This window comes from Gymnoscopelus microlampas (genome assembly GCF_963454915.1).
Source record: "Gymnoscopelus microlampas genome assembly, chromosome: 22".
NCBI lineage: Eukaryota > Metazoa > Chordata > Actinopteri > Myctophiformes > Myctophidae > Gymnoscopelus > Gymnoscopelus microlampas.
In genome coordinates, this window is record NC_139959.1 from 14,476,467 (window position 1) to 14,492,135 (window position 15,669).

The 15,669-nt window shown below is 42.2% G+C and overlaps 1 protein-coding gene across 2 annotated transcripts in view; it reads right to left on the bottom strand.

Moving 5' to 3' along the window:
- The window catches only part of slco5a1 (solute carrier organic anion transporter family member 5A1), a 60,189-nt gene extending 57,253 nt beyond the window's left edge, over nt 1-2,936 (bottom strand). The window contains exons 1-2 of one of the 2 annotated variants that reach the window (XM_084049159.1): nt 2,884-2,936; nt 845-2,343 (exon numbers count right to left, since the gene is read on the bottom strand). In XM_084049159.1, coding sequence (XP_083905285.1) covers nt 845-1,808 — 964 coding nt within the window. In that variant the 5' untranslated portion in view covers nt 1,809-2,343; nt 2,884-2,936. The other variant, XM_084049160.1, reaches the window with a different exon arrangement.
- Nucleotides 2,937-15,669: the final 12,733 nt, after the last annotated feature.

Below are 15,669 nucleotides of genomic sequence, written 5' to 3' on the forward strand. Positions count from 1 at the left end.
AAAATAAAAAAAGGATTTAAGGAGGAATTACAGCTCTGCTAATGATGAGACGTACGTAGACCCTGAGCTTTCCTGCAGGACTGTGTTGCTTTAATGCTACAGTAACAGTCGTACACACTAAAGAGAAAACATGTCTATAGACATATTCACTTACTCACAGTACTGCCCTAGTACTGACACACACACACACACACACACACACACACACACACACAGAGTACTGGAATCTGGATCATTAATCACAAGCAACTCAGCTCCCCGTCTCCCCGTCAACTCCTCTTACATGTGCTTCAGAGCCAAGGTTGACTTTGTAGGCTCTGTATTTACCCAACATGCTGCAGGGGTTGCATACCTAGGGAGATTAAATCAAAAAGGACTGGAGAGATGAGGGACAAGATCATCTCTGGTCTGTGCACCGTATGCACATACATAATACACATTGACTCCTGGAACGCAGCTGCAAGACACCCTCAAGCCTGCATCCGTTCTCTAATTTCATCAGGTCAACCTCATTTAAAACGTAGAACAAAAATCAGCTTGGCTAATTGACACTAATTCTGTTGGCAAACACTAATTCCATACCCCCAGAGGTCTGTGTCCTTCCGGTCACACATCAAATCTGCATAGTTTGTAAACAGCAAGACCCAAAAAACATGACCAAATTATTACAAGTAATTTTGATGCTTAAAAAAAGCACAAGTATAGCGTCAAATCATGCAATTTGTCTTCCAGGCCAGCATAAACACAATGTTTTAACTGAAAATATCTCACTGAGATGACCTTCAATTGCCCTTAATGTATGGTACTGACAGTGGCTGATCCTGGAGCTGCAGAGAGGGCTTACCCAGGTAGAGTGAAGCGTTCTCCTTCTTCACATTGTCATCGAGGTAGGTGGGCCCCAGGGTGTAGATTGGCGTTGACCCCATGCCCACTAGGATTTGGGCACAGATGAACAGTGTCACATATAGGTTGTGTTCATTGCCCTCCTGGTCGCGGGGGCACGACGCCACGTCCAGCAGCTCGCGCCCGCTGGCGTTGCTGCTGAGGCAGAGGCCCTCGCGGCCCGCCGAGGAGTTCAACTCCTGGATCTGATAGGGTGGGGAGATGAAGTGTGGCAGGGAGAACAGCCCCGCCCCCAAGGCGATGAAGACGCCGCCGACGGCCAGCCACCGTGGCCTTTGACCTCTGCCCCCAAAGTAGGAGATGAAGACCACCACCAGCAGGCTGCCGATGTCGAAGCAGCTCACCAGCAGGCCAGACTCGGAGCTTCGGAGGCTGTAGCGCTTCTCGATGGTGGTGATGACACTGCTCAAGTAGCCCGACACCATCAGCGACTGGATGAAGGTCAGGTAGCACATGCAGAACAGGAAGCAACGCGAGTCCCTCAGGATCGCGCGCACGTACTTCCTGACTGGGATGCGGATGAAGCGGGTAAGAGAGAATCCAAGCTTTTTACCCCTGTTGCCCGCGGACCGGTGGCCCTCCACGCGCATGGAGCTGCTCAGCCCCACCATGCTGGAGGCAGAGGGAGAGAAGTCAGTCCTGGAACACGGGGACTCTGCCTGGCTGGAGTCTGGGGTCTTGGGCTGGAGCTCGCTGCACTCGTCCGCGGCCACAGAGGCATGGGCGGTTTTGACCAGCCGAGTGTCCAGGTCCTCGCACTCGTGCCGGCAGGGCCCGTTCAGGATAGGCAAGCTTTTGGACTTAAAGCCAGTACGTTGACCTGGGTACTGGCGGTCCTGGAGGTCGTGGACGTCCAGAGACTCGGACAGGTCGCTCCCCGTCTCGTCGTTGTCGGACGAGGCCATGGCACGTTGCGTTGCTGGGCTCCAGGCTATGTTGACAGGTCAGTCACTCAGTAGTTGCTACCACATGAGGACACGCTGGAGGAGTCACTGCAAGGCTGGGCGCTGGAGCAAAGCTTCTGCCCTGACAGTAGAAATGGGGAGGACTGATCCCCCTCTGGCTATGGGCATGTTTTGTCCATACTGCCATTCGCAGCAGGGTTGCTTTTAGCACAGAAAGCCTCTCTCCAAGCACAACATCTGGGCTAAAGATTTCTGGCAAGCTAACAAATTCTGATAGTCGTATCTTGACTTAACAGACAGAAACATTACTCACGTCCATTAGGCGTTTAAGAATGATTATCTAGGATATAATCTGTAAGAAATGGACTGAATGGGGCGAAACTAATTACAGGACTAAAACTAGTTATCAATAATAAACAATTCCTTGTGTGTACTGTCCCTCCTGTTCAGTGTTGTCATGATTTTATGGCTCTTTGTTATAAGTCTTCATAGCATTTGTGTTCCTTTTTGTCCCGATGGCTATGCAGCAAGCAACCTATAACAGAAACAAGAAAATGACACAATGTGGCAATTATTATCAACGTTACTGTCTGCTACACGGATAGTTTCTATACAAAATATAGGCTGAACAATCATCATCTCACACCCGTTGACACTCCAACAGGGGCAGAACAAAAATCCTATTTAGAATAATACACACACATGATGACATCACTAAATAACTAAACGAGCAGCGAGATATCGGACACAAAGCCCCATCTACACAAACAAAATCACTGTCAAACTGAACATTAGAGCAAAAAATAACGATACAGCCCCTCTTTGTCAGACGAGAAATGATAGAGAACAGAACAATGAAAAGACCACGCTCTCAGTCCACAAAACGTTTCAGGCGTGACTTTGAAAAGAATTGCCTAAACCATAAAGAAAGACGGGACATTTCGGACAAAAAAGACACACTTGTTAAAATCTCCCACCGTTATTTCACATAACTTCTATAAGCGTAGCAGCGAGACTAAACCGAACCCGCCCGGAGGAACGCTGTGTTTATCTGACGGCTGTATTTAGTACTCACGCAGGACAGACTAGAGGGAGGGAGCCTGTTGTTGTCTGTGGAGCTCAGCGGCCACTCACTGAATGAGCTGGTGGGTTTGATGGTTCATGGTTGGTGGTGGTGGGGGGGCAGTGTTGCCAGACTTTGTGAGAGAAACAAGCAACCAGTTCTAGGAAAACAAGCCCGAAAGGAGCAACTGGGCACTAGGCCATTATGAGCACTTTAAAGGTAGGGTGAGTGATTTTCTTTGGTTACAATACGTGTTAAATAGCTCTATCTTCTGATTGTACTCATTGCAAACTCATTGCTAAAGAGTATTTGTTCAGTAACAGGGGTCTCCATGTCTCTCCGTCCACCTCTTTATTAAACAGCAAATGCATTTTCAGGTCGGGATACCAATTTTATCCAATCAGGATAGAGAAGAGAACCCAGTCAGGATACAGATTAAATAAGTGACATTGGAAGTGATGACACTAAGAAATGAGCAGACAAATTGGAACTGGAACACTATAAAATGAAGCTGATAAATGGGTAGGCCTACTCTCCTGATTGGCTGAGATTTTGTCACCTACCTGAAAATTTATTTTCTGTTTATCAAAGAGCTGGAGAGACGGGGAGACAGACTCCTGTTACTGAACAAACATTCTATAGCAATGATTACTATCAAAATATAGTGCTTTAACCTTTTAACAAAACACTTTTTGCAACCCGCAACCACCAATATTTACAAGCAACTTTACAGAGAAATAAGCCCAAACTAAAAGTCGCTTATAATAAGCGGACGTGGCAACACAGGTGGTGGGGGGGAGACGAATCCTTTTTTTCAAACGGATTCCCGGGATTTGTAGTCCTTTCCCTGAATGCTCCCGCGTCTGAATCACGTTCTAACCGCGTGTGGTGCATGCAAACGAATGAAGACATATTAACCAATACAGACACAAGAACAAGAACCAGTGAAGTTCGTTTAAATACGGATTTTCTTTTATTTCGCCAATCACGGCTGGCTGTGGGACTACAAGTCCCATAATGCTCCTCGTCCTCGCTTTGGTTTATAGCAATCTTTCTCAACCTTTTCAGGCCGTGACACTGACCCTGATATTTGAACTGGGACCCCCCCCCCAACCTAATAAGCACTTGGAATTGTAGGAGTTGAGGCATTACATTTTGTTTGACTCGGTTCCACAGATACATATTGTGAAAATAGCTGATCTACAAACTCACAGCCATTGGCAACACAAGGCGTTGTGAGCTTGTAGATCGGCTATTTCCAACAACAAAAAAAGTCTCTTTCTTATATTATTTGACAATTTGGCCAATGTTTGAGCAGTTTTTATAGTGTCATTTTTTTTAGGTATTAAAAAGGTCTTAAAAGTCATTAAATTGATCACTTCACTGTCATCTGGGGACCCCCCCTTAAATCATGTAGGGACCCCCTGAGGGTCCTGACCCATAGGTTGAGAACCACTGGTCTATGGCAGCTTGTTGCGTGAACTGTGCATACTCGACAGCTGGGACCTTTGCTGACCCCACTAGTGTGATTGACTGACTGTCCATGGCCTTTTAAAGTAGATAATCGACTCGTTCTCTGTTCTTCAAAGTCTCTCTCGGCTCTAAAGCGTAAATCTGAACTGTAAAATGTCTCATGAATCGAGTTACAGCAAAGTATTCTGAAAGCATTACTTTTACTTGCCATATTGAAAGTTCACATGAAAGTGAACCAATTCTGGAAAATAATGATGTTGATTCTACAATTCAACACAGAACTTTGAAATGTATGAATTTACTACTGATATGCGTGCGTGCGTTGACTTCGTTGAGTCAGTTATGCAGCAATAATATTATTATCTTTAAAAATAGTTGTATTACATTTATAATTGGCTACAGGAAGTATGCAACATTACCCCACTCCCCACACAAATTGCAACAGAAATTCTTCTGACTGTTCTAGTCTTATAAATATGCCATTTATGACAAATCAAAAGTGTTAAAAAAGTGAAAGTGGTGGAAGGTGTTGAAACTGAAGATGCCACAATTTCCAAAAGTGCTATAAATATTCCTACAAAAAAGTAACATAGGCCTAAGCCTACAAAATGTCTCGCTAATAAACTAGAAAAAGTGCTCCTCGGAGCATAGGTCTCCGCCAGGTCAGGTAGGAGTCAGGACTGGAAATTGAAAAAAACCTTTAGAAAATGACATGGTAGGCATTTTTTAGGGAAAGTACATACTGTATTGTTTCTATAACATTGTTATGTGCTGAATCGCTGAATCTGCCGTACCGAGTGCCACGAGTCACCTTAAATCCAAAGAAACTGATACAAAAGGGTTTTCAAATGATTCTGGTACATCAGGTGTGCTTAAGAACAAACTGAAAATACTAAACTAGATTTTTAGTATGTTCTTAAGCACACCTAGATGTACCAGAATCAATTGAAAACCCCTTTGTATCAGTTTCTTTGGGTTTAAGTGATATTACATTTGCTATTTATGCTAATTACTCAATTCATGACGAAACAGTGACACGCAGCACTCGGCATACGGCAGAAATGGATTCAGCACATAAAAATCATGTTGAAACAACACATGAAGTACTTTTTCTCAAAAATCCAACCACCAAAGGGTTTTTTCAAAAGTGCAAAAGTGAAATTGCACGCTGTGTTCGTGATTTGAGGCATTTTGTTTAAAACGGAGCACTCCTGCAAATTTTGGAAGCCAATCTTAGCCAATCATGACATGACATCAGCATGACTCAGCTCTCCTGGTCTCGGACAAGGACAAATTGCAGGTAGAAAAAAACCTTTGCTCTGAACTCTGTAAAATCTGCACCTGGCTTGCTGATAACAAACTATCATTACAGCTGGGCAAAACTGAATCCATTCTGTTTGGGTCCAACATAAACCTCTGCTAGGCCAATGGCTTCACAGTAAAAGTGGATGACAATGTTATCACAAGAAAAGAGGACATTTATAGAGGCTAATCTTTCCAGTGAAAAAAATGGCAACTTAAGTAATCTAAAAAGTCAGCCAAAGAACAAGAGTTTTGTACAGGATCTCCTCGCTGGTCAGTAGGAATACATTGAGGACTCTGGAGCACTCATCCAGTGTCATTATGACTATGCATGCACCTCATGGTACCATAGCACCACAAAGGCCTTAAAAACAAGGCTCCAGACATCCCAAAGCAAACTGGTCAGGTTACTACTTGGCCTCACACCTACAACTCATCTAACCCCTGCTAATTTTGCTGTGGTGGATATGGCTCAGGGTAGAGGACAGAGTACAGCACCTTGCAATGGGCCTGATCTACAAGATACACTACACCTCAAACACAAAGACACCCACGTACCTGTCAAATTACTTCAAAAACGTTAAAGACGTCCACAAACACAACACCGGAGGGAGCTCCACAAATCACGTTCAACACAGATTTGGCACAAATTTGTTCTACTGCTATGCCACTAAAATGTGGAATGCCGTACCAAAAGTAAGTGTGAATCCTTACTCTCCTTCAAAACCGCTCTAAAAGAGCACTTACAGGTGGCTGCAATTCGGAACTGGTCCCTGTAAAGAAATCAAGCCTATCACCAGAAACGCCTACATTAACTGTATCATTTGTCACATACAGTAGCAACTAATTCATTGGGATAAAATCAACAGTGGTGGACAGTAACAGAGTAAATGTACTTGAGTACTGTACTTAAGTACAGATTCTGAGGATCTGTACTTTACTTGAGTATTAGATGTTTGTTATACTTATTACTCTTACTTGAGTACATTTCCAAGACAAATATTTTACTTTTACTCAAGTACATTTCTAGGGTGGCTTTAAAGTACTGAGTACTTTTAAGCCCACTCCAGACCAATGTTTCACCATGCAACTCCTTGCAACATGCAACTACTTGCAACTACTTGCAACATGCAACTATTTGCAACTACTTGCAACCATTATCCTGTTGTTAACTAGTTGTACAAACTCTTGTTTTATTGTTGTATTGTTTTATTGGATCTTGTTTAGTCAATACACTTATTTGTTTTAGCTCTTGCTCAGTTGATTTTGCTATTTTGTCTCATCTGTTTAAGAAAGTAGGTAGCTGATATATTGCACTTTTACCTTAGCGCTAGGTACACTCTTGGTTGCTTGTTTTTGCAGAAAATGCACTTAAGACTTCTGGTGATTAGTAGTTTCGTTCCCTACCTATGTTGAATGCACTTATTGTAAGTCACTTTGGATAAAAGCGTCTGCTAATTTTGACCAGGAGTATCTGTAGTCTTACTCAATTACGGGGGTCGAGTACTTCGTCCAACTCTGAAAATCAAGAGAGCAATAAACACCTTTGCACGCCTCCTATAGTTTTTCTATTGTCACAGTTACCGGTACATTAAAGTCAAATTAAGTTTCTGTTTATTTCATTTCTAAAGAGGTTCTGTTGAAATATCAACGGACAAAAACAACACTGATTTCACCAAGTTTGCTTGTGTAATAAGCACCACACAATCATACACACAGAAAAATAAAGGTGCCAACTGTAACCGAAAATGGTTCTTCAGAGTGATTCTATAGAAGAACAATTTAAGAACCATTATTTGTCTGTGTGTATGTGCTTCCTGCAGCTTGTCCTTGAGGCAAAGTACATAATATCATGGTTCCTCCTTGCTTGGCCTGTTATGAGCACAGAGTATTGTCCAATCTTCATTGGTACAGACTACAGAGACAATTGGAAAAGGGGGGAACTTGTATCCAACACAAATCGCATCACGTGCAAGGTAAAGACATAACAAAAATATTCAGTGTGTGGAAATATCCACACACTGAAAATGAAGCTTCCAATATTTGATTGATCAGTATGCCTGATGCAGGATGTCTCAGTCAATTGGACCAAAACGTCTTGTAATGACATCTGGGAGGGAACCATTGATGAACTCATGTCGCAAGAATTGTGATGGAAAGAATGATTGGGGCTTTTCCAACATGAACTGCTACGGGTCATCAGACACACCTGCAACAGAATGCAGTAGCCTGAGCTGCACATGCAAGAAACATGATTTCGAACATGACATTAAATGCTGTTGCATGTAGCAAGTGCAAAGGATAGGGGGGTGCAAATGAATCTCAGGTTGCATGTGATGACGATGAAGACAACTTACACTTATGATGTTGTGATGCGAATACCATGGACTCGGACAACTTCTTTACTTTGAAATAAAAACATATTTTTTATTGCCTATACTTTGACAATACTAAATTTAAGGGGAAAGGGAGGTGGGACAATGTTGTGGTCAAGTCAAGGTGAATATCAAATCTGAATGCATGTGTCTCTGTCTCCCTAATAAGCGTAGATGCGCTCAACTGCCCCTAATGAGGAATGACACTGGTCACTGTCCTAAGTGCTGAAACACGACTATCTTCAACAGATGATGACCAGCATTGTTCATGTTTTACAACAAGTTGTTTTATGTTTTACAAGTAGTTAAAAATATTATTTTAAGATGAAAACACGTGGTACCAGGCTATGGCTAAGAACACATTTGAAAAAGACCTTCCACTACTTGGATCTCTTAGGACTTTGTATATGTGATAGAGTTGACTTTTATAAACAGTATAAACAGTTGTTCACCCCCTTTTTTCTCACCAAATGCCTGCATAGTGATTGATTGATTGTCCATCCATGACTGGCTTTTTAGACAATGGACTCTGTTCTTCAAAGTCTCTCTGACTGAGGCTCTAAAGCTTAAATCCGAACTGTAACAATGTATCATGAATCCAGTTATGATCAGAGGTGGACAAAGTACTCGACCCCAGTACTTGGGTAAGAGTACAGATACTCCTTGGTCAAATTTACTCCACTATAAGTAAAAGTAGCTCAGTCAAAATGTTACCCAAGTTATTGCTTTTAAATATACTTAAGTATTCCAAAGTACATGCTTTGAAAAATACTTAAAGTACAAGTAAAAGTAAAAGTAGAAGTACATTTCTTAATTTTGATATCAATGAATTGCTGTAATGTTTTCACAATGAATTTATAGGACCTTGTAACTCTTGTTTCAGAAAAGTACTGTAACTCTCTGAAACCACCTGCACTGCATGCACTGATGTGCTTGCTTGTAGACGTTATACAAAGCCTTCAGAAACACCTATAAAAACATAGAAATGACTAAGGAACCAGAACTAAATACTTTTACTCCTATACACCCATACAAGATGTAACAAAGCGTCGAGCGGAGGGGGAAGCCAGACACACGGCTAGTGTGAGAGCAGAAGTTACGCCAATTGCATTTTACGGAAGAAAAAAATAACAGCCAACCTAAAGGCCAAACCGCACCAATGCAACTAGTCGCAACTCCTTGCAACAAAACTGTTTTAAGGTCAACCACACCAATGCAACGCCTTGCAACTGCCATTGGGGTTAATGGTTGCAAGTAGTTGCATTTTGCAAGTAGTTCCATGTTGCAAGGAGTTGCATGTTGCAAGGAGTTGCATGGCGAAACATTGTTGTGGATATGGAGTGTTCTTAAAAGTACTCAGTACTTTATAGCCTTCCTAGAAAATTACTCGAGTAAAAGTAAAATATTTGTCTTGGAAATGTACTCAAGTAAGAGTAATAAGTATCAAAAAAATCTAATACTCAAGTAAAGTACAGATCCTCAGAATCTGTACTCAAGTACAGTACTCAAGTACATTTACTCCGTGGAATATTTTCATTTAACCAATACAGTTTTTTTTTAAAGCAGTACAATTCAACAAAGAACATCATAATTTATTATCAGTACACTGATAATGTGTCAGTAATATCCGCCCATGTGATTTTGATATCCAGTACATTTTGGCCTATTTGTGGCGCTGAAGGAAAAATGGCCTTGGATCCCCCATATAGGCCACACCCATTCCGCCTAACTGGATTTTCCACCACTTTGCATGTCCAAAACTCACACATACCAGTGCACATTCTCTCTGGAGTCATGTGATAAATAAATGCATCATTCAGATTTGTCATATTCCATACTCTGTATCGTAATTGCCTGTAATTGCCTTCACCGACTGACACAGCCCTAGGAAGGCAATCCAACCTGTCAGAGATCTGCACTCTGAGGAGCACACATTTCTAGTTTACATTCTGTACGAGCTTGGCCAGGCCACCCAGCTCCTTGCTGTCTAGAGTGATGGAATGTGTCTCATCAATCAGTAAAAGGGATCAATGAGCACCAACATGGTTCATCATAGAGCTCTGTGTTATCACCGTGTCCAAGGGTTCTTCATCTGTGTCTAAGGCTCTCAGCACACAGCGAGCTGATCAATACCAACTGCTGTGAACACACAAAGGCGTGTTTTAAACAGAAAGCTGGGAGGATGTATCTAGCAGAGTTCAAAACTATGTCACACATGCCATAACTATGCTGGGGAAATCATAAGGAAACATAATTGGCCAATTTGGCCTGCAAATTTCACCCCATAGTCACATGGCAGCCATTTTGCTCTTACATCACACTCCACCCCCAGAGTATTATATAAGAACAAAATGGCCATCTTATGACTATAATCAAAGCATTGATATTGTACATTATGAAAACCTGTCTCATCTTGCAGTCATGTCTCTGAAACTGGGATCTAACGCATGAACGGCTTTGTTCTTGTTTGTGTATGTTTGCAGCACCTGCTTACAGTATATGATAATTAGCCTAGATGTTACAATGGCAGTGAGTACCCGTACCCCCCCTACAGTAGGCAGTGTTGCCAAGTCTGCTTATTATTGGGCTTGTTTTTCTGCAAAGTTGCTTGTAAATTGTGGGCTTGTTTCTAAAGCGTAGTTGCCTATTTTGGCTTGTTTTTAATGTTGTTTAAACCAGTAGTTCACAAGCATTTAAAAAAAACAAAAACCCAAATTATGTATTTGTCCACGGACCCCCGCGCCAGGGACCCCGGTAATAGATTTGTGTTGTTAAAATGTTCCCAAAAAATACTCAAAATGTTTAACTTATTTTCAAGATCTACAAGCCCACAACGCCTTGCATTGCGACACGTTGTAGGCTTGTAGATCGACTATTTTCAAATAGCCAATGTATATAGCCTAGGTAAGTGTTCATGTGTCCTATAGCCGCTTTGGGGCTTGTTTTCATAGACCTGGTTGCTTATTTCTCTCTGGCAACACTGACAGTAGGCTTACCTCTCTCACATTGAGTGCAGGCGTGAAGGTCGGTGGTCACAGCTTTGCTCTTTGGAATAGAATGGCAGCTGCTCTCACAGGGAAGCCAAGGGCGGAGAGCACTGCACAACGATGCTGAATTCATTCCTGGGTGTTGGGGGGGGGGGGGGGGGGGCATAAAGTAATTTACTACTAACTCTCTATACTTAGTGGAACCAGTGGTGGGAAAAGTACTCAACATTTTTTACTTAAAGGAGTAGTTCACCCGAAACCCCCCCCCCCCCCCCCAGGACAGAAAGTAGAAAGTACTCATTATGCAGAATGTCCCAAGTTTTCAAATGTATAAAATGTATCAAAATCTTTTGGAAAAAAAAACAGATCTACAAGCTCTCAATTGTTAGCTTGTAGATCGGCTATTTTCAAATGGCCTAAATGTATAGGGCTCAAGTGATTAATGAATGTTTTGTAATAATAATCAAAATCTACAAAATAAAATAAATGTATATGATCTTATAATTGCGACCGTAGGTCGCACTTACTACAGAAAGCTGCTCCAGGTGTCCGTCCGTCACTCCGTCACTCCGTCACACACGTCACACTTTTGCCCTGCTCATATCTCCGCACCCATTGCCCCGATCCATGCCACATTTTGCACACACACTCCTTACCTGCCAAACTACACCCTCCAAGGACCCCCGGAGCTCCAGGGACCCCCAGCTGCCTCGGGGACCCCCAAGTGTAAAAAATGAGCACATGTGGACAAATTACCAAATGACCACCCCAACGGGGCTGCTCACGGGGCATTCCCGGGGACCACCCACTCCTGGTGCTCCAGAACGGATGCAAAAGTGGTGGCGCCCCCAGTGGAGGACCCCCTGCCACTGCAGCTCACATAAAATGCCGTAACGACCACCAAACGAAACTATCCATTGCCCACACAACTAGGAACCAATCGCCGTTACAGCCCTCTTCTGTATACATGTGACCTACGGTCGCTTATCTCCCGATTAGGGAGTCTTACTGGTGATATAAGATGAGGTGGATATACTATGTGTATGCTGACTCAACACTAAGCCTAATGTTCTTTAATGTAAATATGGCTCTAGCCCAGTGCAGGAAATGGAAATCTGAGAGATTGAGTCAATGGTAGAGGAGATGATTTAGTAATAGTTCTCCTCTGTAAATCCATTTAAGAAAATGACAGGGTGGTTCAAAGACCAAGGTGAGCCTTTATCCTGGAAGTTCTATATCACCAAAACAGAAGCAAATGATTTCTCCCTTTTTCACTCTCTGCTCTGACGGAGGGTCAGAGTTCTAGGTTAGCATTAGCAATATATCTCTCCTGGACTGTTTCGAGCGAGATACACATTTTCAGAACATTTTATGTCATGGTATTAGGAGAAGCCAATGTCCCTGACAATATTTCACCAATTGATTCATATTCCAAGGTAGGGTTATTGTTGTTAAAAGTGGGTTCAGGTTCTTTAAGATTAGTGTACGAGGAATTTATGAGGCATTGAATTGAATATTGTGGTGGACCCACCAAAGTGAACGTCTTAAGCCGTGAAACGCTCACCCGGAGGTCCACAATGTCAGCTAGATCAAATAATATGAAATACATGATGTCCAATATTAGTATTATTACTGAACAACTAATGTATTTAGCGGCAATTTATCTTACCAACCAATATCATTTATCTCTAAGTTCTGTTGTGATCGGCACAAATCTGTACTCCAGGCAGACAACCAACCAGCTCATTCATGAGCCAGAGCCCATAGACTTGTACTTTGCTCACTACATTTATACAGTATGTTGTTAAGCCAACTGATGATAGACTACATCCCATAGCCTGCAAGGACGGCCAAGGTCATGCAGGAAACAGACTCAGAGCTCTATTTTTGCCGGTGCCTTACCCATTATCCCTACATTTCCTTGCCATTTTTTACTGTTTTTAAAAACATTTTCAAATAGTTCAAATTGCCAATCTACGAGCTCACAACGTGTCGATGTAGATCGGCAAGTTGAACTATTTGAAAATGTATTTAAAAATAGTAAGAAATTGTCAAAGAAGTTTAGGGATAACGGGTAAGGCACCAGCGAAAATAGGGCCCTCAAAGGACAATTACTCTGTGATTGGCTGGTCAGTTGTTAGGCCAACTGGTCAGTCAGTCAGTCAGTCAGTCAGTCAGTCAGACAGACAGACAGACAGACAGACAGACAGACAGACAGACAGACAGACAGACATGGGGGTCTAGGGCTGGCCTGCTGGTCCAGCCAAAAGGAGTCAAGAAGAGAGCATGTCGTCCTCGATGGTGACAAGAATAACATTATCCAAAGGTTAATATATTCATTCCTTCCCTGGCATGTTTTATGGAGTAGCTACCAGGGATGTTTCAATGGAATTTGCACAAAATTCCATGCACCGACAGAGAAGCAAAACAAGTGTGTTATTGGTACAGAAAAACAAACAGAGAAACTTCCCACGTGAATGAGTGAACCAGTACAATAGGCACTGAACAAGCATGCCGCCTCTACATTCTCCAAATTATAGCAACAAAGCCTTCCTTCTTATTTCAGTCCATTTCCCACAATCATTGCCAACAATGACTGCAATATTGCATTCCACATAAACCAAACAATAAAAGCCAGAGCTTCTAATGAGGGCAGTAGTAAAGATTATTACAGTTCGGAGCAGCCAGAATCAATCAAACATCAATATTGTTTGCCAATTTTCAGACGACCACTATTAAGATTTTGAAACATTCCCTCTTGTGCTAATGATCATTATTATTTATTTTTGGTCGATAGCAGTAAAAGTATGAATTGTTTGAATCCATATATCTCAGTCATTTGGCCTGTAGTTAGTTAACATAAATGACATTTGAATAAATCAGAGGATTAGCTGTCCACGGTAGCTGTGCAGTGAAGGATGTGCAGTCTTTATGCAGTGGGTAGATAGTGCTTTGCTTTGCAATGTACTTACCAACATGACTTGAACTGAACCCAGTATCTTTGGTACAGGGTCTGCAATAGGGGAAAAAACTGAACAAATCAACACCGCCCTCTAGTGCACAACCACACACAGTATCATCATTATTCTTTCACTAACTCAGTGGTTCATGTCACAACCTTTTTCAGGCCGTGACCCCCCAAAATAATCATGTTTTAACTCGGGTCCCCGCACCCTGGCAAGCACTTGTAATGTAGTAGTTGAAGCATTCAATTTTGTTTGACTCGGTTCCACAGATGAATATTGTGAAAATAGCCGATCTAGGCGTTGCGAGGCGTTGCTATTTTCACATTATTTTGCCTCTGTCTTATATTATTTGACAATTTGGCCAATATTTGACCAGTTTTTATAGTATAGTTTGTTGATTACTTGTGATGCAGAATGTTCTTTTTTTCATTAAATTTTTTTTTTTTTAGGTCTTAAAAGTACTTAAATTGTCACTTCACTGTCATCTGGGGACCCCCAAAAAATCATGTGGGGACCCCCCCTGGGAGTCCCGACCCACAGGTTGAGAACCACTGCACTAACTGCTGCTTGGCTGCATTTCTAACGGCACCCAATAGATGGTGCTATATGCTCACACAACTGATGGCATGGGCTAGTTTGTTTTGTTTGTAAATCAGCTATGGCTTGGTAAAAGGGCAATTGCTCACTGATGATATTACTTTGAAGATGAAAATGTGCACGTATTAAGTGTATGATTAATTAAATTCAGCCAGATATTAAAACAAAAATATGTATAGGTATATGTTAGAACAGGTTGATACCAGATGGCCAACAAATAGTTTCCCTTTATATTTTTATAAAAAGGTTTAATTTATAAACTTTGCAAATTATGAATTATAGTCCACAGACAACTAAAGCTTTAAGGCTATGCAATGTGGAATTGGTTGGAGTTATGTTTTCAGGGTAACAATAGGCTACAATTTGTGGATAGATGCATGAATTTTGATATAAGATAGATGCAGGATTTTTCCTTTCTTTCTTTTCTAAAAAAAACGTTATTGTGCTTTTGTTGTTCCAGACACAATACCCAACCTTTGTTTTGTATCTACTCTGATCAAAGTACCTGTCTGTCTGTCTGTCTGTCTGTCTGTCTGTCTGTCTGTCTGTCTGTCTGTCTGTCTGTCTGTCTGTCTGTCTGTCTGTCTGTCTGTCTGTCTGTCTGTGTGTGTGTGTGTGTGTGTGTGTGTGTGTGTGTGTGTGTGTGTGTGTGTGTGTGTGTGTGTGTGTGTGTGTGTGTGTCTGTGTGTGTGTGTGTGTGTGTGTGTGTGTGTGTGTGTGTGTGTGTGTGTGTGTGTGTGTGTGTGTGTCTTACTTGTCAGTAAGGTTACACTATGAGGGATAAGTGATGGCATCATCGTCTTCATCTTCATCTCCAGCCTGGTCCACCACTCCCCGTGGCCTTGGGTCTGCCACCAGCTGCCGACTCCCCCTGCCTCATCCCACGCTCTTCCTGTTAACCATACCAACTTTATTGACATTACAGGAATCGCTAATGAAACACTGTCTGGGTCCCAGCTCACCGTGTTTTCCTGTAGAGCTATTAAGGGAAATTGTGCACACGTGTGTGTTCATGTATAAAAGGCTGCATAGACACAAACATAGACACACACACACACACACACACACACACACACACACACACACACACACACACAC